General features: G+C 40.6%; 1 protein-coding gene across 5 annotated transcripts; it reads left to right on the top strand.

The window, feature by feature from the left end:
• Positions 1-8,448: 8,448 nt before the first annotated feature.
• arfgap1 (ADP-ribosylation factor GTPase activating protein 1) lies at positions 8,449-20,309 on the top strand. 5 transcript variants are annotated; one of them, XM_080848647.1, is made up of 14 exons: positions 8,449-8,587; positions 9,282-9,350; positions 9,490-9,599; positions 11,126-11,297; positions 13,094-13,194; positions 13,485-13,571; positions 13,681-13,792; positions 14,153-14,209; positions 14,455-14,487; positions 15,771-15,800; positions 16,529-16,585; positions 17,045-17,104; positions 19,199-19,275; positions 19,781-20,309. In XM_080848647.1, exons 2-14 carry the CDS (start codon positions 9,291-9,293, stop codon positions 20,112-20,114), a joined length of 1,290 nt encoding a protein of 429 aa, XP_080704773.1. In that variant the 5' UTR covers positions 8,449-8,587; positions 9,282-9,290; the 3' UTR covers positions 20,115-20,309. The 5 variants fall into 5 exon arrangements, with proteins under 5 accessions (XP_080704773.1, XP_080704772.1, XP_080704774.1 ...); XM_080848646.1 differs by having other exon boundaries at positions 8,460-8,608; XM_080848648.1 differs by lacking the exon at positions 15,771-15,800 and having other exon boundaries at positions 8,460-8,608.
• The last annotated feature ends 3,098 nt before the right edge of the window (positions 20,310-23,407 follow it).

The raw sequence follows: 23,407 nt of genomic DNA, 5'->3' as shown, positions 1-23,407 counted from the left end.
GGGGGGACATGCGGGCGAGCTGCCAACTAGCAGCATCGTCAGTTGCTGAGCGGAAAATGTACCTGCACATAAATATCAAACGTTTACAGGATTAAGTAAATAGTTCGTAGTCTTAAATGTTATTTAGCTGCACGCTCATAACAGATGTAGTAGATCTACAGTGTGTTGAATTTACCGATCAGACTAAGATCATTTCCGCCTTTATTTTTATAATAAGACAAAGCAACCCCGCCTGATTATACCATGGCACTATTAACACTCATTGACAATACAAATAGCTAACAGAAATAAACAAGAATATTCAGATATCAGGTTCACACAACATTGATAAACATGTGAACAAAATTAGGTAGCCTAGCCTACTTTATAACGGTCCTTACAGCTTTTGCTATAGGCTACTTGAATATTGTATGGCTATCTATGCATTCGTTATATCATTTTGAAATATAAAAACCCACACTTACATTTCTTAATGTAATACTTGAACATAAAAATAAGATTTATAATGACTGATTTCTCCTCCCGTTATCATCCATTGAGTGAAATGTTGCTGGACATCTTGGTAGAGGTTAACATCTGTAAATAGCTGAAGGTTGCAGCTCAGAAGTGACTCGTTGACTGGAATCGACGCCGAAGAAGGATGGATTTAGCTGAAAAGCCGTATCACATGGTAGCAGGACGAGTGAATGAGCATGCGCCACTTTTGACACCTTTGTTATTATAATACAACAAAGCAATCCCGCATAATTAAACCATGACACTATAAACACCCATTGGCAATACAAATAGGCCTAGCTAACAGACATAGGGCCTATATGCCTACAAGAATAATCAGATATCAGGTTCACAACATTGGTATACACGTTAACAAAATTACATAGCTATAGCCTACTTGCCAAAATCATACAAAATGTTTGAGATCAGATATCACAATATCACATAAGGGTCATATCACGTATCACATGGGTTTTGCTATGACTTTTACTGGATGCGACTTTCAACATGTAGCTCACAGTCTACTGCCCATATGTGTAGTGCATTCTGGGTAATGCAGTTAACACCACATCTTCCTCCTTTGAAAGAAGACATTACCCTTCTTTTCAAATAAAACTATGATAAAATCATATGGCAAATCCATGGCCGGTGTGACCCGATTCAGCACCCCCGTCAGAATATGCACCCCCTTGACGCACCACTCGCAGTTCGCCTAAACAAACGCAGGGAAAAATACTATACTACGATTTCATTATTTGTGAAAGAGATGGAAGAGAAGAACACTATGGAGGATTATCGGGGCCAAAACTAAATAAATAAATAAATGGTTAAATACTTGGATAAATACATAATTAGATTTATTTATACCTACATTTATTTATTTATACTTACATATATTTATTTATACTTACATATATTTATTTATACTTACATTTTGTCATACCTTTTGTCATATATTTTGTCATACATTTTGTCATACATTTTGTCATACTTACATTTTGTCATACTTACATTTTGTCATACATTTTGTCATACATTTTGTCATACTTACATTTTGTCCACGGTGTAACTTGCTTGCAGCAAAATAAATCCGTCATCCCCCGTCAAAAAGTCAGGGGTCGGGTTAAAGCCTCTGATTGGTGAATGAACAGTATTACACACCAGGCAGGCTCAACCAGTCGATCAGGCTCGATGGATACTGAATTTTGGCGTTTATGGATGCCAAGCGCCAGATTTAGTTTAATGAAAGTTATGTAAGGGATAATGTATAGAACGCAGGTCCTTATCGGAAAATAAGTCCCGACAGGGTGAACCGGACACCGACGCGAAGCGGAGGTGTCTTGCTTCGCCCTGAAGGGACTTATTAATAAGGACCTGCGTTCTATACATTATCCCGCTTATTATACGGCAACTTGCCAAAACAAAAAAATAACTTAACACAGTGTGTCTTTTTACAATGTATTTGTTACTATATGTAGTGTTAAAAAGCAGAGAAATAGTTCGCCAAAGACGTTGAACTTCAAAGACGTTGAACATTCTTGAGAACACAGCTGCTCAACCGTCCACTGAAACTCCATTGATAAGTTACCGGACTCAATACTTTCGGAATGATACGAAAGACCTATATCAGAAGCACAAAACCCGTTGCCATTGACAGCACAGCGGTCATTATATGCAGGTCATTATATGAAAATAAGTACCTGCGAATGTTGGGGATGGCCCATTCAAATCAACGGGGCTTTTTGGAACGTTCTGAAGAGCCGTATAATAATGAGCATTATTTAAATAAATCAAGATACCAGAATGTCCCAGAAGACATACCCTCAGCTGCTGCGTGAGGCTGCATCCTTAATTTAAGAGGCCCTCAACTTGACTATACTAGTAGTAGCCTAGTAGTATTTCTAGTAGTGTTATGAAATGTTGGGTTTAATGTGGCCTACTGGCCTTAGCCATGGGTGCACTGGCCGTAGTAGTCGTAGCGCTGTCGTTACCCCATCACGTCTATCTCTTCTTCCATAGTTTGCATTTGCACCTGGCTGCTATTAGAATGTTACGCTGTAGCATGGTTCTTATGTCCTCAGTTTTTGAATCACCAGTGATGAAGAAAGTGTTTTGTCCGTCTCTTCATAAACGGAGTGACTAAGAGTAAGACCACATTTACACATAGCCGGGTAATTACAGAATAGAGAATATTTCTGCCCTTCCGTTCAAAAATAACGTCGTACACACAAGGTCGTTTTCCAAAAAACGTTCTGTTTACATGAACCCGCATATACGCCCCCAAGCGCCATCATAACTATGCCAAACCTGTAGGTTTGCATAAGTAGGCTGCTAATCCATTACATTGGCTATGAGTCCTAGATATGTGGATCCTTTACGTTTATTTGGCTACAACAGGTAGACAAGATGGAATGTAAAACTCGTAGTCCACTGGTGGAAGTGCAGGGGATACCATTGTTAAAGCCAATAGTCACACACCGGGGAAGGGTTGAGAGATTCAGTTATAGGGTTGAAAGAATGCAATCCTGCGTTTGCATTAACATATAAATGAGCACTACGTTAACAGCATCCATGATCAGTAGGCTAAGCAAACTAACTGTACATATGGACGCTCACATGACGAATGCATTTTTAGGCGCATATGTGACGTTTGGTAACCTAAAACTCCGTTTGACCCAGTGCACACGCAAAAACTGAGTTTTCCTGAAATCTCCACTTTGGCCGGAGTTTTTAGAAATGATCGTTTTCCGTGATAAAACCTCCGTTTTTTCTCGTAAATGAAAGGCCAAACCGCATGAAAATATATACGTTTTCCCACCGTATAAACGGGGTTCAGTTGAGTACTGGATTGTAATACGTTTATCAATCTGTAGATTGGGAGAGAAACCCAGACCTCTGACAATAAAAAACAACACAACATCCGGCTTAGGTCTCAATCATGTCTCTCTCCGCTCTGAAGGCCGGAGGACCATCTTTTATAGGGCACAATAATGTAAACATAGTGACAGTCAAGCAGTAATGACGTTACAACAGTCTCAGAGAAAGAGACTCACAGCTCCCCAACACATGACAACTCTCAGACTAGAGAGTTAATAGTTGGAGCTCTCCGTTTAGTCATGACAAGGGACGTTTACCCATTACTCTCTCCAGATCCCGAACATCTATACCCCTGACACAGACACAGTCTAGGCTACTCTTATTAATACTTGATACCACTCTGCTGCATTTGTCGCTTGATAGTGCGCTTGGACACTCGAAAAAGGTTCGCAATATCTTGTATTTTCAGGCCAGAGAGTGCGAAGTGTTCAATTGTGCCAGCCGAAGAGTAGACCACCTCCAGGGTGTATCGCCTGTAGGCTATCACTCAGCCTCATCTGCTACCATCTCCCTGAGGATCGGGAACACATTTTCATCTATGTCTGTGTCAGTCAGGGCCGATACCGTTGATATAATCTCAGCGAAGCCCTCAATATGATTTTAAAAACAATGTGAATAGTCAGTTGCCTCCATCTCCTCAGCTACAGCCAACATTTCGACTACTGTAGCATGCAATATTCCATTTATTGAATCCACACCGGGTGCTGCCATCTTGAATTAGTCAAAAGCAGTCAATTCAAGTTGAACCACCAATCAGAGGCTTTAACCCGCCCCCTGACTTTTTGACGGGGGATGACGGATTTATTTTGCTGCAAACAAGTTACACCGTGGACAAAATGTAAGTATGACAAAATGTATGACAAAATGTATGACAAAATGTAAGTGTGACAAAATGTATGACAAAATGTATGACACAATGTAAGTATAAATGTAAGTATAAATAAATATATGTAAGTATAAATAAATATATGTAAGTATAAATAAATAAATGTAGGTATAAATAACTCTAATTATGTATTTATCCAAGTATTTAACCATTTATTTATTTATTTAGTTATTTATTTAGTTTTGGCCCCGATAATCCTCCATAGAACACAAGTGATTACAGTCTTTAGAACTGTTCTAAAGAGTACAAACAACTGATGTTTTTCTATGCACCCCCTTGACGCACCACTCGCTTGATCGGAAAGGAAAGCAGTTCGCCTAAATAAACGCATGGAAAAATACTATACTACGATTTCATTATTTGTGAAAGAGATGGAAGAGAAGAACACAAGTGATTACAGTCTTTAGAACTGTTCTAAAGAGTACAAACAACCGATGTTTTTCTTCCAAAAGCCTCAGATAATAGCGAACGCAAAAGAACACCTTTTTGTTCTGTGGAAATATATAGCCTACCCCAGCCATGACTACAAAATTAATTAATGTAATTTTGAATTAGTAAGTTGAATGAATTTGACACGGTGTTTCACAAGACTAAATAACGAAATGCAGTTTAGTATCTAACAGGAAGTGCAAATAAGCAGAAAGTGCAGAATATGTGCATATGAATGGCAGTGGTATACATAATGAGATAGTATAAGATACAGTATGATACAGTACTCTGCTTACTCATACTAGTCCCATGTCTGTACTCTGAAAAGCATTTGATGATCGGATCAACAGAATTCTTTTAAGGGGGGGGGGGGGGGTGCATATCACGACAGGCCTATTTTCACACCAGTCAGAATAAGCACCCCCCTGTTCAATTCTACTAGGAAGGTGTCACATGCATAAAACTCACTGTGCTTACTCATACTAGTCCCATGTCTGTACTCTGAAAAGCATTTGATGATCGGATCAACAGAATTCTTTTAAAGGGGGGGGGGGGGGGGGGTGCATATCACGACAGGCCTATTTTCACACCAGTCAGAATAAGCACCCCCCTGTTCAATTCTACTAGGAAGGTGTCACATGCATGAAACTCACTGTGCTTACTCATACTAGTCCCATGTTTGTACTCTGAAAAGCATTTGATGATCGGATCAACAGAATTATTTTAAAGGAGGGGGTGCATATCACGACAGGCCTATTTTCACACCAGTCAGAATAAGCACCCCCCTGTTCAATTCTACTAGGAAGGTGTCACACGCATGAAACTCACTCTGCTTACTCGTACTAGTCCCATGTCTGTACTCTGAAAAGCATTTGATGATCGGATCAACAGAATTCTTTTAAAGGGGGGGTGCATATCACGACAGGCCTATTTTCACACCAGTCAGAATAAGCACCCCCTGTTCAATTCTACTAGGAAGGTGGCACATGCATGAAACTCACTCTGCTTACTCATACTAGTCCCTTGGCTGTACTCTGAAAAGCATTTGATGTTGGAGTCAACAGAATTCTTTTAAAAGGGGGGGGGGTGCTTATTCTGACCGGTGTGAAAATAGGCCTGTCGTGATATGCACCCCCCCCCATTAAAAGAATTCTGTTGACTCCAACATCAAATGCTTTTCTGAGTACAGCCAAGGGACTAGTATGAGTAAGCAGAGTGAGTGTCATGCATGTGCCACCTTCCTAGTAGAATTGAACAGGGGGTGCTTATTCTGACTGGTGTGAAAATAGGCCTGTCGTGATATGCATCCCCCCTTTAAAAGAATTCTGTTGACCCCAACATCAAATGCTTTTCAGAGTACAGACATGGGACTAGTATGAGTAAGCACAGTGAGTTTCATGCATGTGACACCTTCCTAGTAGAATTGAACAGGGGGTGCTTATTCTGCATGGTATGAAATTGGCCTGTCGTGATATGCACCCCCCCCCCTTTAAAAGAATTCTGTTGATCCGATCATCAAATGCTTTTCAGAGTACAGACATGGGACTAGTATGAGTAAGCAGAGTACAGTATCATACTGTATCTTATACTATCCCATTATGTACAGTGGGGAAAATAAGTATTTGAACCCCTTGCGATTTCACAAGTTTGGCCACTTGCAAAGAAATGTGTGATCTATAATTGTAATGGTAGGTGTATATTAACAGTGAGAAACAGAATATCAACAAAAAAATCCAGAAAAATGCATTTTATAAGAATTATGACTTTATTTGCATTTGATGCAAAAAATAAGTATTTGAACCCCCAAAACTGACTGACAAAAATGACTTAGTACTTGGTGGAATAACCCTTATTGGCAAGCACAGACGTCAGACGTTTCTTGTAGTTGGTCACCAGGTTTACAAACATCTCAGGAGGGATTTTGGTCCACTCCTCTTTCCAGATCCTCTCCAAATCTTTAAGGTTGTGTTTTCAATGGGAGGGAATGAGGGAATGAGGTTCAAGCCCAATATTCCACGTTACATGGCCCCATCCATAGTCCCCTTGATGCGGTGGAGTCGTCCTGTACCCTTGGCAGAGAAACAGCCCCAAAGCATGTTTCCACCTCCATGCTTGATGGTGGGTATGATGTACTCTTGGGGTCATATTCAGCATTCCCCCCCCCCCCGTCAAACACGGCAAGTCGAGTTGATGCCAAAGAGCTTGATTTTGGATTCATCTGACCATATTCTGTCTCCCAATCCTCCCTAGAATCATTCAACTGTGCAATGGTAAACTTCAGATGGCCCTGTACATGTGCTTCCTTGAGCAGGGGGACCTTGCGAGTGCTGCAGTACTTCAAAAAATTACGGCGTGGTGTGTTGCCAATGGTTTTCTTGGTGACTCTGGTCCCAGCTGCCTTGAGATCATTCACAAGCTCCCCCTGTGTAGTTCTGGGGTTATTCTGCACCTTTCGAATGATCACTGATTCCGCACGAGGGGATATCTTGCATGGAGCCCCAGACCTAGAGCGGGTGACAGTTGTTTGGTGTTGCTTCCATTTATGAATAATCGCACCAATAGTTATCTGCTTCGCACCAAGCTGCTTGCCGGTGGTTTTGTAGCCCATTCCAGCCTTGTCCAGGCCTACAATCTTATCTCTGACGTCCTTGGACAGCTCTTTGGTCTTGCCCATGGTGGTGAGGTTGAAGGTGTGAAGTACGATTCTTTGGACAGGTTTCTTTTATACAGGTCACCAGTTGAGATCAGGTATACCTTGTTAGACCTAATGAGGACTAATCTGTGTGCTTTTTGGGCACATAACTGGCCATTGGGAGCCAGAATTCTTGCTGTTTGCTTGGGGGTTCAAATACTTATTTTTTGCATCAAATGCAAATAAAGTCATAAATCTTATAAAATGCAGTTTTCTGGATTTTTTTGTTGATATTCTGTTTCTCACTGTTAAAATACACCTACCATTAAAATTCTAGATCACACATTTCTTTGCAAGTGGCCAAACTTGCGAAGTCGGCAGGGGTTCAAATACTTATTTCCCCCACTGTATATACCACTGCCATTCATATGCACATATTCTGCACTTTCTGCTTATTTGCACTTCCTGTTAGATACTAAACTGCATTTCGTTATTTAGTCTTGTGAAACACCGTGTCAAATACATTCAACTTGCTAATTCAAAATTACATTAATTCATTTTGTAGTCATGGCTGGGGTAGGCTGTATATTTCCACAGAACAAAAAGGTGTTCTTTTGCGTTCGCTATTATCCGAGGTTTTTGGAAGAAAAACATCGGTTGTTTGTACTCTTTAGAACAGTTCTAAAGACTGTAATCACTTGTGTTCTTCTCTTCCATCTCTTTCACAAATAATGAAATCGTAGTATAGTATTTTTCCATGCGTTTATTTAGGCGAACTGCTTTCGTTTCCGATCAAGCGAGTGGTGCGTCAAGGGGTGCATAGAAAAACATCGGTTGTTTGTACTCTTTAGAACAGTTCTAAAGACTGTAATCACTTGTGTTCTTCTCTTCCATCTCTTTCACAAATAATGAAATCGTAGTATAGTATTTTCCCCTGCGTTTGTTTAGGCAAGCGAGTGGTGCGTCAAGGGGGTGCATATTCTGACGGGGGTGCTGAATCGGGTACAACACCGGCATTGATGGTCAGGTCCGGTCAGGTCCTGATACAAGTCAGCCAGCCGAAAACGAACACTGCTGTAGATGAGGTTTCCCAGAATGCATTGCCTTGCCAACGTAGACAAACTGGTGCTGAATCGTCAACATGGCTACCGGTGTCTGAAACCCTTGTCATTTATTTTATTTAACGAACCGAACATTTAAATAAAAACGAATTTTGTCAACACAACCAAAGAAATATAACATACTCAAATAGGACAACAGAGAGATTTGTAAGTCACTGATATATCAAGGTAAGATATCTAATGAGATTTGTTTTGTTACCTCTGCTAACATAAGGTCTATAGGAAGAACGGGTTTGCTAACAAGCTAGCTAGCTAGCAAGCAGATATTGTAACCGAATGAGCTATGTATCCAGTGCATGCAGAACTTCAATGTCGTTATGTATGGGTATATGTTAATATTTAGGCGGCGGATAGTTTTTAGGACGATTTGGTTGATTGCGTCCTCTCCATGGCAGCCTACCTACGCTAACGTTTTACCTTCATGCCCTGTGTATGTAGGCGAGCTACCTGTGGTGAGGTGGCAAATAACGTCACTGTTAGTGGTCATTTGCTTGCTTCAATCCTGGTCAGGCTATAACATAATATTTATCATACGTGTCGTGAGGGCAGTGCAATCTGTGACCCATAACATTTACATTCTTATCTCGGGGGCGCCTCAGTGAAGCATACGTTCTCCACTATAAGGGAAACCTCAAGATGTTTCAACCTGGGCCGTATTTTTAGACCTCGCTTTCCTATTATAACTTTCTAACTCAATACTAATACTGGACCGATTTCGGTCGTTATTTGCCCTTCGTAAAAGTTTGGACGCCAAAAAATCCCGAAGTTTCACTTTCACTCTATCCAAACCTCTCAATCCATCCTCACGTAACGATTGCTAATCGTCACCAATTCTCTTCAGCTAGGCGAAATGGCTAGTCCAAGGAGCAGACGAGTGCTGAAGGAAGTGAGAACAGACGATGGGAACAATGTGAGTACTATTAAACAGTACCAGGGCAAGGAATTAATATTTCTTCCTGTGTTTTATTAAAGTCAGCCAATCCTGTCTGGCTGTTAAAAGCTGTTTTCTCTGCAATGCAGTCCAACAGTTTGCCTTTGGCTCTCCATAGATTTGTTTTGAATGTGGTGCATTCAATCCGCAATGGGTGAGTGTGACCTATGGAATATGGATCTGTCTGGAGTGCTCTGGGAAACATCGTGGCCTTGGAGTTCATCTCAGGTCTGTATCTCTCCACTAGTCTTGTCATCTTCTGCTGCGAAGGTTGTTTTTATCATGTTTTCAGTCCAGCCAATGACTCTTGCCCTTTGGACACGATTGTTATTTGAAGGCATTATTGTTATTTGATGGCATTACTTTGGTCTTGGAATCTGGGATAGATTTCCCAGACATGTACATTTCCCAGTGTAAGATGCAGAAAGCCCCTCATAACCTCTCCCACAACCTTTAAAGGTACAGTTTGAGATTGTACAATACACCTTTTGTCAAATTCAGCAGATTGCTACTCTAGCTGTCCATTAAAGGCACCCAGTGCAACTTTCGAGGCAAAAATAAACATTCAATTTCTAGTCAATTTCTAGTCTTTTTTTACACGTAGCAAGTTTCAATAACTCCATACCATTACATATCGACATTCAAGGAGCAAAGATGAGACGTCGTTGTGTGGTGAGAACTGATAGAAAATCGTAAACAACAACAATCTTTATTTATTGGTGCCACCAATAAATAAAGCAGGATTCCCGTCAGCAATTCTCTGAGTAGATTCCCGTCGGCAATTCTAGAAATTGAATGTTTATTTAATCCTCGAAAGTTGCACTGGATGCCTTTAAGTGTGTGTGCTCTACAGAAACTACAGTCCTGGCTCTGTAAATGGGAAGAAAACAAGAGCATGGAAGAGCACATTTAATTGGACTTGTTGAGCTCAAATATCAATAACTCTTCACCAGAATCACAGACTAAATCTTGCTAGGAAATTGCTAGGACCTGGGGACGTCAACATACGCCAACAAATGGTCTGATTACATTTTCTATGTCCATTTCCACTTTGCTCATTCATTTCTTGTCTGCTGGTGTAAAACAAAAAATATTTTTCAGCAAAAATATTATTTAATAAAATTCAGGGAATTCTGAGAAATTAAAGCTCATAAGTCAAAAATGTATCACTAAATCCTATCATATTTTGATGTGTCTGTGGGAAATTATGTAATTTACAAAAAATGAATACTCTTGTGGAAATTATTGAAAATATACCACTCCACAGGACACTGTTGGTTGGAAAGCGGAGTCCCTTAAATGTCTTTAGTTATGTTATATTTACAGCATTCTTGCCCCAAGTGTATGGAATCTTGTATAACACATTTGCCAGCAGTTAATGTGTTTTACTGAAAATGGCAAAACTTTTAATTTATTTGGTCGCTTTGCAAAATCTTCCGTCAGTAGGTGCTTTGTTACATTGACATGTAACCAGTCTAGAATTTGGTGAAGTCTATGCTAAACACAAGTCTATGCTAAACACAGCACTCAATATGTTGTCTTGAGGAGTTCTGTATTATAGATATTTGTTCACAGATTTATTGTAAATAATTAGATTTCCCCCATCAACTCCTAGTTCAATAATTGTGTAAGAAGTTTAAAATAGTGTTATGAATATGAAAAAAATTGTGTTGGGTAATTTTTGTAAAAAGAAAAAAAGGCTGTTCGGCAGGTGACAACTCAGTATTGAGTAACTTTTAAATCTTTACTTTTAGTTTTGTTCGCTCTGTGTCCATGGACAAATGGAAGGACATAGAGCTGGAGAAGATGAAAGCTGGAGGTAATGCGAAATTCCGGCTGTTTCTGGAGTTGCAGGATGATTACGATCCCAACTGGAACATGCAGGAGAAGTACAACAGCAAACCTGCAGCCCTGTTCAGAGATAAGGTAGACTGATTTCTGGTTGGTGGTGATTAGTTGGTATCTAGTCTGGGAAAGGTATTAATTATGTAGCCAGAAAAACAATAATTGCATAACAGAAGTGATTTCCCTTCCTACTCCGTCTGCTTTCTATGTCTCTGGTTCTTAAGGGAAAGGTCTGAAAAGTATGAAATTGTGTGTGTGTGAATAAGTCTGAACACCCCTTTCACCATCACCGCGTCTTATTACGTTACAGAAATATTCTACAATAGAGTTCATTTTTTGCCTCAAACATCTACACAATAGCCAATAATAATGAAGTGAATGTGTTTTTTTTTTGCAATTTTATTTTACTGACAAAAATAGGTTATTTAGGGAATATATCTGTGCATACTCTTAGCCCTATACTTGGCTGCTGCACCTTTGGAAGGATTACAGCTTCAAGACGCTTGGGCAAAAAGCTACAACCTTGATTCACTTGTTTCTGGACATTTTTTCCCATTCCATTTGGCATATCCATCTGCGCTCCATCAGGTGCGATGGGGAGCCTCGGTACACAGCCATTTTCAGCTTTTTCCACAGATGTTTAATTGGATTCAGGTCTGGGCTCTGGCTGGGCCACTCAAGGACATTCAGACTTTCTCCAAAGCCACTCCTTTGTTCTCTTGGCTGTGTGCTTCGTGTCGTTGTCATGTGGGAAGGTAAACCTTTGCCCCAGTCTGAGGTCCCGAGCGCTCTGGAGCAGGTTTTCTTCAAGGATCTCGGTGTACTTAGCTGCATTCATCTTTCCCTCTATCAGGACTAGTCGCCCCGTTCTTGCTGCTGAAAAACATCCCCACATCATGGTGCTGCCACCGCCATGCTCCACTGTATGGATGGTATTAGCCAGGTGATGAGCAGTGCCTGGTTTTCTCCAGACGTGATGCTTGGTATTAAGGCCAAATCATTTTATTTTGGTTTCATCAGACCAGAGAATCTTGTTTTTAATGGTTTTGAGAGTCCTCTAGGTGCCTTTTGGCAAAGTAGGCTGTGATATGCCTTTTAATAAGGAGGGCCTTCCGTCTGGCCACTTTACCATAAAGGCCTGATTGGTGGAGTGCTGCCTGGATGGTTGATCTTCTGAAAGGTTCTCCCATCTCCACAAGGATACGCTGGAGCTCTCAATGTAACCCTCGGGTTCCTGCTCACCTCCCTGGCCAAGGCCCATTTTCCCCAATTGCTCTGTTTGGTTGGCGGACAGGTCTAGGAAGATTCTTGGTGGTTCCAAACTTCTTCCATTTACGAATGATGGTTGCCGTTGTGCTCTTTTGGACCTGTAGAGCTGCAGAGATTTTTCCGTCCCTTTCTCCAGATCTATGCCTCGAATCAATCCTGTTTCTGAAGTCTATACTGTAATTCCTTTCACTCCATGGCTTGGAGTTTACTCTGGCATGCACCGTCACCTGTGGGACCTTATATAGGCAGGTGTTCCTTAATCATGTCCATTCAAATTGAATTTATCACAGGTGGACTTTAATTAAGTTGTAGAAACATCTTAAGCAGTATCAGTGGATTTGATTTTAATAAATTAGCTCAAATGTCTAAAAATCTGGCTATTTTGTGTAGAATTTTGAGACAAAAAATGAGCTCAATCTTTTTCAGAATATGTCTGTAACGTAATAAAACGTGGAGAAAGTGAAAGGGGTGTGCAGATTGGATCTCTGAATAGCTGAAAGAACATCTCTTTTAAATAGAGTAATACAGAAAGAATGATCTACACATCTTGAAAGATGCCATCACTGGACAGATTTCAGTCAACCTAACTTGTGTCTGCTCTGCGGCAGGTTGCCACTCTTGCAGAGGGAAAGGAATGGTCCCTTGAGAATAGCTCTGCCAAAGACTGGACCCCACCGCAACCCAAGATGGGACTCTCCTCCACACACCGGTAAACATGCCAACATCATCAGATGGCAGACACATTTAGAAGAGTTGCTGAGCAACTCAGCTACTGCATGATGTCAATTTTCCTTTTTCAAGAGATGTATTGTGCTATGCATTATAAATGAAGTAAATGCTTATTATGTATGTTACAGTTTTTATCAATCTTGCAAGCCTGCACGTGTTTTCTGCTCGTAATTGTCTGGAACATGTTGTTTTGACTTAGTTGGTGCTGTTGTGAATGAAGAACACTGCTAATAATCCACATGTGAGATTTACCTTACTGTTGTGCAATAGCTCTGCTGGCCAGGGGAATACCTCAGGCAACCCCTCAGACAAAGCCTTCGAGGACTGGCTGAGTGATGATGTCAACTCGTACCAAGGGTTTGTGTCTCCAAGCAGAGAATACAATGTGAACTAGTTTGTGCAGTACAGTGGATATCCACATTGTAGTTGTTGTTGTTCTGTAACCTGCTGATGTTTGTGTGTGCAGTGGAGGTGGTTATAGTGGCCAGGACAACCGCTATGTTGGCTTTGGCAATACAGTCAACCCCCCCAAGAGGGATGAGGATTTTGTGAACAATGCCTTGTCCTCAATTTATACTGTAAGTTTCAAAGAAATGTGTGCAAATATAGTCTTTTGACAACGATTCTGTACCAATTCCTGTACTCTGTTGTAGCTTGGTCTTGGTCAATGTTAGTGTCCATTCGCTCAAGGTTTAAAATGTAGCTAGCTGGAACATTTATTTTGATAATTATTATATGGCAAAAATGGTCTTGAAGAAACATAATAATCAGTCCTGGCTTGAAATATGGTTTGTATGTTCATCTGTGCTGTAGTTTCTCCTTAAAACTGTTCTTTGAAAAGTGAGAATTGTTTCAACTCACTGTATCACATTAAAAATATGCCTTCACCATGTTTGTCCTTAGTGAAATAAGTAAAAGACAATGCTTTGTGTTTGCAGGGCTGGAGCAGTTTCACAGTTGGTGCCAGCAAGTTTGCATGTGTTGCTAAGGACAATGTAAGTATCTGTGTTAATATTTGCCTAGGTGCATTTTGAACATAAAAACACCATCTGGTCTTCCTATGGAGAGGAATGGCGAAACATTATGAAGCGGCCATTTGAATGAGTAAAGGATTTCTTCGTCATATAAGTGGCTGAAGATCTTACTTTAGGTTTGCATACTGAAAAATGTATTTATGGTCAGCTGAAAAACTATTACGTTTCTGATATATTTTTGACATAATATTTACTCCTCTCTTCAGACTGTGAAACTTGCCAGCCAAGCAACTCTGAAGGTATGTGATCATATTGAAACTGTGTTCTATCTGAAATATTAAAAATGAAGTAGAGACTAGAGAACTCAGTTGATTTACATAATTCTGTAGCCTGTGCATTAACGGTTGATTCTGTGTGGACTATGTAATGTACTGCAGTAAAGTATGGAGGACCAAACCTGCCATAATTACAAATGAATGAATGAATAAATAAATGTCCACATCCATGCATTTAGACCGAAATAAATGAATACATGTATTTATTTATTAATGTATTCCTTCCAATTCCTATTCCTATTCCTATTCCTATTTCTTTTTCTATTTCTTTTTCTATTCCTATTCCTATTTCTTCTTCTCAATATGTTAATGAGATGTGTCAATCAAAAATAGGTAGGCGGTATTTGACAAACCATTGGCTAATCGTTTTCAATGCGTTGTATCCGATTCTGTTAGCCTTACCTTGCTGTCATGGAAGACATAAAAAGGGCAATTGCCAGAGACTTAGCCAGGCTGGCCGATCTTGTTGAAAACTAAAATGTATATCCAATCATACCTTAGCAACCGCTACTAAGAAAAGAAGGTCCGACAACTTTGAGGTCTGAGTAGTCTGCCTACGGACTTGTAGATCTGACACAGGGTACCCTGAGAGATTAGAGGGACACGTCGTTCTTGTTCACATTTCCAAAGCCCAAAACATAGGAGGAAAGTTGCCACCTGTGGATTAAACAGTGTGTGAGACCCCACTTCCAACTCAATACATCGCAAAATACACATATGTCTGCTCCAAATCAAATGAAGCTGCTTGCAGTTTGCTAGCTATCTATCTAGCCAACTGCGCTTTCGCTAGTTATGATGACCTAACTATCTAGTTGAGAGAACATCCCCTAACATAATCGAATACAACGCATTGAAAACGATTAGCCAATGGTGTGTCAAATACCGCCTACCTATTTTTGATTGACACATCTCATTAACATATTGAGAAGAAGGAATAGGAATAGAAATAGGAATAGGAATAGAAATAGGAATAGGAATAGGAAAAGGAATAGGAATAGGAATTATTTCTGTCTAAATGCATGGATGTGGCCATTTATTTATTCATTCATTAATTTGTAAATATGGCAGGTTTGGTCCTCCATAGTAAAGATGCTTAATCTCTAATGTTTATCGAGAAGATTGAAATCAAAAAGTCTTCCAAATTGTGTTACTTTGCACTGATTTGAATGGAGGTTAATGAGGTGTATGAAGTTTTAACTGTACGAGTATCACTTTCCCCTAACTCTCTCTGCCTACTATGGATAAAGTTGAGGGGCTACAAGCCACCTCCTGAGCCGGTAAAACCACTAACAGTGCATGGCTCTCGCTAGTTCGTTGTCCTGTCTACACATCTGTGCATTTCATTTCTAGTTCATGTTCTGGTGTTGTAAATAACCTTTGTCTTGCTTACTGGCTGCATCCAACGTGGGAATGGAGCGTTTATGCCGTTTACGTTTATGGGCAATTTAGTTTATGTTTCATTTTGTCTGGCATTTGATTTGACCAGATGGATGCTCTATGTCCTGAGAGTTAGTGGGCACAGATTGGCCTCTTTGCCTGTGCTGTGTTTGCCCTTGGCCCCATCAAAACTTGACAGAAATGTTTCTTAGTTTGTTGCTTTTTAAAATATTTACAGTACCAGACAACAAACTTTGTGGAATTTGGCGGCTGGCTACCTTGCCTATCATAGGCCAAGCTGCATTTTGAATGAGGATTATACTTTGCCAGGGTAACTAGCACCCATAGCATGAGCCACACGTCCCAAAAACCTTGGCAACCTTAGCAAGTGCCTTCACTTATTCTCTCATGGTTTATCCATCTGATCGTCACTAACCCATCATAACCATCACTAGCAGCAGTGTTTCTCTGTCCAATTGCTGTCACGGCATGCCAAAGAGGAATGCTGCCCCCTCCATCCAACCCGTTCACCTCCGCCCCATCTAAACCGTTCATGTTGAATGATTGATTATGGATTGTGAATGTGACTTCCTTCACACATATTCTCTTTTTTTCCACTCCCAACTAGGCATCAGAGTTAGGCCAGACATTAAATGAGAATGTTATCAAACCTACCCAAGAAAAGGTAACACTGTTGTTTGGCGTGTGTGCTAATTTGGTGGTGGGTCAATATCACGTAGTGAAGAGATCAATAGAACCTTTAGGGTAGTGGCTATTGTTTTTTTTTTTGTCTGATCTGTGACCCTGATCAGTAGATGACAAAGCAGACGAATCCTTTAGTATTAGAAAAGCTAACCTGGAACCTCTAGAGTGCATGTTGTTTGTGTGTGTTGGTGTGTTGGAAAAACTGTAATCTACGGATTAAGTCTCAAACTGTCTATTTTCTTCCATTTTTCATTTTACATGGAAAAAATATATTGATACTTCCATTTAATCATGCAATTGTTTTGTCTTGTACACATCACCTTTACTTGTTATTTAGTTAGTTTGTCACTAAGGTTTGTCCACAGGTTGCCATGCTTGGAAATCACCTTTTGGGTGGTGGCATTTAAATATGAAATTAAAATGGCTTTGACTCGTTTAGGTAAAAGAGGGAAAGTTGCTTGATGAAATGGCTGTGGGCATCTCTGGTTTGGCTTCAAAGGTAGGAAACAGAGGCACAGACCTCTGAGCTAACCCATAACTAGCCTTCTCTGGGTCACAGACACATGTGCATGGATCTCCATTATAAGCGCTTCACCCCAACCAGACTCCGCTTCTGGTGGAACAGCGTCCTCTAGTGGCCTTCCATCACACCCCTCAGCTTTGCACCATCTGAATTCAGAGGTGACGTTGGGGTGGTGTCCATCACACCCCTCAGCTTTGCACCATCTGAATTCAGAGGTGACGTTGGGGTGGTGTCCATCACACCCCTCAGCTTTGCACCATCTGAATTCAGAGGTGACGTTGGGGTGGTGTCCATCACACCCCTCAGCTTTGCACCATCTGAATTCAGAGGTGACGTTGGGGTGGTGTCTGTCTCTAGACAGGCGTGCCCACTCACTTAAGTGTGTGAGGGACCATTGATTGGGGGTGGGGGTTATTAGGAGGATGAAGCATCTGTTTGGTTGGAGCTGTGCGAGAAAACGCTGAGTCATTCTACCCTTGTCTGTGACACTGAGGAGGCTGGTTTGGGTGTATCACTGCTTATGCTTGAATGCTAATCAAATGTTTCCCACCTCTTTTTTGCTGCCATTGTAATACTAATGGTGAGTACAAGTGTGGTGTCTGAAGTAGACTTTGTTACCAACCTTGTGGCCGAATAGGTATTTAACTTTTGTTAATAATTAGTACCCTGCAATATTGAAGAAGTTAAAGTGTGTGAACTATGCTTAATTATTACTCTTTTGCTGTCTTTGGGATGTACGAGAAATTAGTTTGCTGCCGTATTATCTAGAGCAGGGGTCTTCAACGTTTTTCAGGCCAGGGACCCCCAAACTGATGGCGAGATGAGCAGGGACCCCCTACTATATAAATTGCCTAAAATTTTGTTTATAATATACTGGGCCTAGTGCCAAATAAACATAGCAGCCCTGTTATTGTGTATTCAATACTAAGCTATACAAATAATACAAAGGTTAATATATTCATTAACATTTTTATTTTTTAACATTGAATTTAACCTAGCATTTTTGAACAACGAATTTAACTTAAAAACAAATTTAACATTGAATTTAATTTAACATTTAACAACATGAAAGGTACAGGGTGGCCGTGCCACTGCCATTTATAAACATACATCTTGCAAACAACTCTGAGCTAACAACTAATTCAAATAATTCACAGATATGTTTTTATTTCATCATACATAAAAAAGGGACAGTGAATCCTCAAGCATCTGTCAATGGCACACATCCTCCCACATTAGTGAGATGTATCTTCTTTTCAATAACTCCTGACTGACACGATCCAACGGATGACGGAGGAGGAGTCTGGCGCAAGGAGTTGTGTTGACGACATAGATGTTAAAGTGAGATTGACAGGTCAACAAACCAATCACACCGCTAGCAAGTTGTTAAGATTGTAGGTAGTAGCATGCTAACATTAGCTAGGGGGCTCATACACCTTGCAAATCCTCTCAGACTTTTTTTTCAGTTACAATTAACGTTTTTTGACCTTGTACAGTGTCTATTTCTCTTTATTTATTTTTTAAAATCTTAGCAAAAAAAATGTCAAACTAACAATTTATAGGTACAAACAAGACCAGCTATGGAGTTTGGTCCGCCATCTTTTATTTTTGATCTTCGCGCTCTTTAGACTTGAGCAGAAACGCGATCTGATTGGCTAGTGCCTGTGCTGTCGTATTTGCATGAAAGGTACTGTGAGTGAACCGGTGCCCAGCTTGAGAGAGCTCCTGTAGGTAGCTGAATGTGTCGATTGGACTGAAAGATAACGTCTTCTCGATCAATTTATACATTCGTTACAATATGTTGGATTTATGTTAATGTAAATTTAAAGGGAATAAATACAATTCTGATTCGGAAGACATTTAAATTTGTGGGGAAAAAAATTGTTTGGATTTTTTTTATTATTTTTTAAGAAATATTAAAAAAAATTGTCTTATCAACCAAAGATTTCGCGACCCCCCTGCAGTACCTCCACGGACCCCCTGTTGAAGATCCCTGACCTAGAGGTTAATGATGCTTAGCTATGGTTTTTCAAGTTAAAGGTCCTCAAGAGTTTCATTGTTTGGGTTTAGGTCCAGGACGCAGGTGCAAAAGGCTGGAAGGACGTGACTCAGTATTTCGGCAGCAAACCAGAGGACTTAGCCGATGGGTATGAGATGGTTCTCTCTCACCTCCACATACTCAACCATGCTGCCTGCCTTGCATATACAGTGGCAGTGGGCACCCCTAGTCAACATTTCTGTTACTGTGAATAGTTAAGTTAGTAGAAGATGAAAGAAATGAAAGAAATATCATTTTCAACATTTTAGTCTGTGCTCAGTGGAACATTACTTAGCCGTAAAGTGTTCTCAGAGACTTAAAGGAATCAGGCGCAGCTCACAATGAAGTCTTTGCTAGCTAATTAGCTCCCCTCTAACCACTTTAGCAAAGGAGGAAAATGGTCCGAAGGGACGCAATTATTTAGTTTGGTGTTCATATCTGATGATCTGTTTCAGATTTGTTTTTCTTTCTTCAGGGTCAGCTTATTAAGCCATGTCTCCAGTTGTCTTATAGATATATCATGTGAAAGGGGTTCCTCTAAACAGATGGGTCAAGATATTACGGGCGCTCTTGACATTAGCGGCTGCTAATGCTTCCCCCCTCCTTATTTGCAGATCTCCAGGAGAAGGCTATCAGAACATAGACCCATCGGCGGGCTACCAGAACAGCGGTGGCGCTGAGAACGAGGGCTGGGAGACTTTCGGCAGCATCTCCAAGCCCAAGAAGTCGCCCAGCAGCGATAGCTGGACCATCGCCGACAACTCAGCTGGCAAGAAGAGCTCCGACAGCTGGGACAACTGGGGCCCGGAGGGCCAGTCCAACAACAAGCACAGCACCGGCGACAGCTGGGAGACCTGGGACACCAACTGGGATAGCGCTGGCGACAACAAGGCCAAGAAGAGTCCTGCCAAGCCAGCGGAGGAGTCTTGGGACAATGCTGACTGGTAGAGAGGAAGCTTTGCCGGAGGGCCGTGTAGTCTTAGCCGTGAAGGTGGGATGAAGTCACGTTGACAGACATACCAATTGTGTTAGATGTGTGAAAATGAATTACGTATTGTTTTTTTGTTTCTTTCATTTTCTTTTGTGATTTTTGAACGCCACAAAAGTGAAAGGTTATTTTGGAATCGTGTAATCTGTCAAAGACCCCCCCACCCCCCCTCCTGGGTTTGCAGATTGCCTTTCTTTCTTTAAGTCATTAGCTATGACTTAATTTACTCCCCAAAGGTACTGATATTAACAATGCTGGGTTGCAGGACTTTGTACTTTGTTTTTCTTTCCATGTCAGTGTTTCCTTTCAATGCTGCAGCCAGACGGCTGTTGTTTTTTTTAAATCAGCATCTCAAGCCAGCAACATGTGGGCCAGTTTCAGCTTTGGTGTTTCATGCCTTTGAAGTCTTCAGTTAACCTGTCACATATTTTTCAAAGATATTTAGTTTATTTTCAACTTTTTAATTATTATTTGAATCAGCTTTCTCTTAAATCTTTTTTTTGTTTTTTTTTTACCTTTGTGTCTTCAAGGCATCTAACCTTTCTCTGATGCATCTAAATTGTATCAGTAGTGTTGTTTTCAGTGTAGTTGTTCTGCGCTCATTTGATGTTATTCATCTACAATTTTGGGGGGGGGGGGGGGGGGGGGGAGTGATATTACAGTCCTCCAAAGGCTGTAGAAACCATTTGAAGTATGCTACATACTTCAAAGGAAAAGAAGCAGACAACCTAGCAACAGAAAAGGGTGGGAAACAACAACATGCATCTTCTTATCCCTACGTGATCCACCCGGTTTGACTTTAAAGTCTATACCAACTAAAGACTCAGCCAGAGCCGGACATTTGTGCAGTACATGTTGTGAACAACTGTGTGTGTGTGTGTGTGTGTGTGTGTGTGTGTGTGTGTGTGTGTGTGTGTGTGTGTGTGTGTGTGTGTGTGTGTGTGTGTGTGTGTGTGTGTGTGTGTGTGTGTGTGTGTGTGTGTGTGTGTGTGTGTGTGTGTGTGTGTGTGTGTGTGTGTGTTATGATCATGTGTTTATTTATGTACATCACCTGTTTGCTGATATGCAGACGGACAGACCTCAGGCCACACTCTCCCCTGTGACTGATGCATGCATATAGCGCCAAAAGAAACCCGTCACTACCACAGTGATCTTTTCTGACCTCCGCATTCGAACACCCTTGTCTGTCAGTTCAAGTTCACACAGTGCTTTGTGTCTCAGGGTGGAATGTGATCTTAGATGCTTATGCAACAAAACTTATTTCATGGATAACAAGTCTTGGGCCGGCATGACAACCAGTGTTTGCCATGTGTGATGTATTTTTTAATTTTTTTCAATAATTCAATAAGAGAGGTGTTTTATATCTGAAAATGTCTTTCTGTCTAGTACCTTGCTGTCAAAGTGATTTACCTACTCTTGCTCTTGGTGAAAATGAGCTGAGGGAATATTTTGAAGGGTTTGAAAGAATAACATCAGGCACCTGTTAAACACAGCATTTGGGGGCTCTGATACAAGTGTGATTTGTACGTATTCGTCCAAGCGGATGAATTGTGCATCGCTAACTGCCATGCTTTTTAAAGCATCACCTTTGGAGCCCCTCTGCTCTGAGTGAAGCCTGTGGTACTGTCTGTTCAGAGTCGTGCATGATTTTACAACCGTTGGGTTGTTTATGCGTCTGTCAAATCTCAGACAAGAGTCAGCGTGACCACATGTCCCTTAATATACCCCCTCTTTGTTTCTGGTGTGTAGATGATGTCATGGGGTAGAATGCAGTCGTCTGCATGTGGTCATCAGGTGTGCTAGACTGACACACCTATTAGAAATGCATGTGTGTTCCAAAAAAAAATTGATATAAATGATAAAAATGGGATGAATGTGCAAAACCTGGTGCATTGTTTGGAGACTATTGAAAACTGAAATATTGTGCAATGCTTGTATTATGCATCCACTACCCCTTAGTTGAACTGTTTAATACAGTACGTTATACAGGGCCTTTAAGAGCTGCTGTTGTGATACTTTGTAAAACGGACAGCTTGGCTGAGTCTGCGAGTCAGAGTGTGTTTGTGTGCGCGTGTGCAGGTATGATGCTTATTTGCAATGAATGTTTGTTGGATGAAATAGAGAAATCCTGTTTCTGCGAAATTACCAAACTCAGTCAGTTGATGTGCTGTTTTAATTTCCTCTCATTCTCGAATATATAAACAGTGATGGTTCTTTTATACTGTATTTTTTATTTTCTGAAGTATATCACATATTTATATAAATAGTTAAAGGACAATAACATAGATCATGGTGATGTAACCTTTAACCCTATTTCTGCAGATTTGTGTCTGGAAAGAGATCATTGAATGCTTAATATTCACTCTGTCTTTTACATTAAAGTCAAAAACATTGTTAATTAACTACGTTTTGAATGAACAACCAGCTGGAGTATTGTATGTAGTGTTGTTAACTTGCAAACATTTAATATTTCTGTGTTCTGACAATTCAAGGATCATCCACGTGCTGTCATTGTAAATTTGACCATTTAAATATCTTGAAATAAATGCTATTTTTGGATGTAAACATAATGATGAAAAAACCCGAATAATGCATTTAATAGTGTTCCTAAGTACGCGTATGTTTTATGTTAAGGTATTTATGTGATGGTATGCTGCTGTGTATGCATCTGGCCTCCCCCATCCCTCCCCTTCCCTCCCATTTTAACAACAGCACCGTGGCTTGGTGGAGCTGAAAAAAATACCTGTGTTTGGGTGTGCAACTTCTCATAACGCAAAAACCGTTCTGAAAGTTTTGTTGGTTAAAGCAGGCTACACAAGAGTTATTGCCGTGTCATTGGAGTTCATACATTATATGTCGTTGGGGAAAATAAAGAAATGTATATGAATTACATGTTTGTTCCTTGGCTTGTGTATGTTAGGCTACATGGGGGAGCTAGTAGAAACTAAATGTAGGCTGTAACCCTATCGTTGCGGTTTTTCTTGTGCGACATTTTGGCTCTTCACACTGAGCCCTAGAATTTGTCTTTTTTTTCCGGGGGTGCAAAATAATTGGACAGCCTCTGCAAATTGTCTGGGAGTGCCGGTAAATATACATATTCAAACTATGCTATATTGTCTTTGAATTCGTAATTTTCCCCTCGTTGATGTGAATGGCACAAATGGCAGCCATAGAAGCGAGTATTTGCAGCCAGTGGCAACTGAGCTACTCTTTGTAGCCCGCCTAAAAGGCGAGGCTTCAGCATACTTCGCCG

Source organism: Sprattus sprattus (genome assembly GCF_963457725.1).
Source record: "Sprattus sprattus genome assembly, chromosome: 12".
In the NCBI taxonomy this organism is placed as follows: domain Eukaryota; kingdom Metazoa; phylum Chordata; class Actinopteri; order Clupeiformes; family Clupeidae; genus Sprattus; species Sprattus sprattus.
This window is presented reverse-complemented; position numbering and strand designations above follow the sequence as displayed.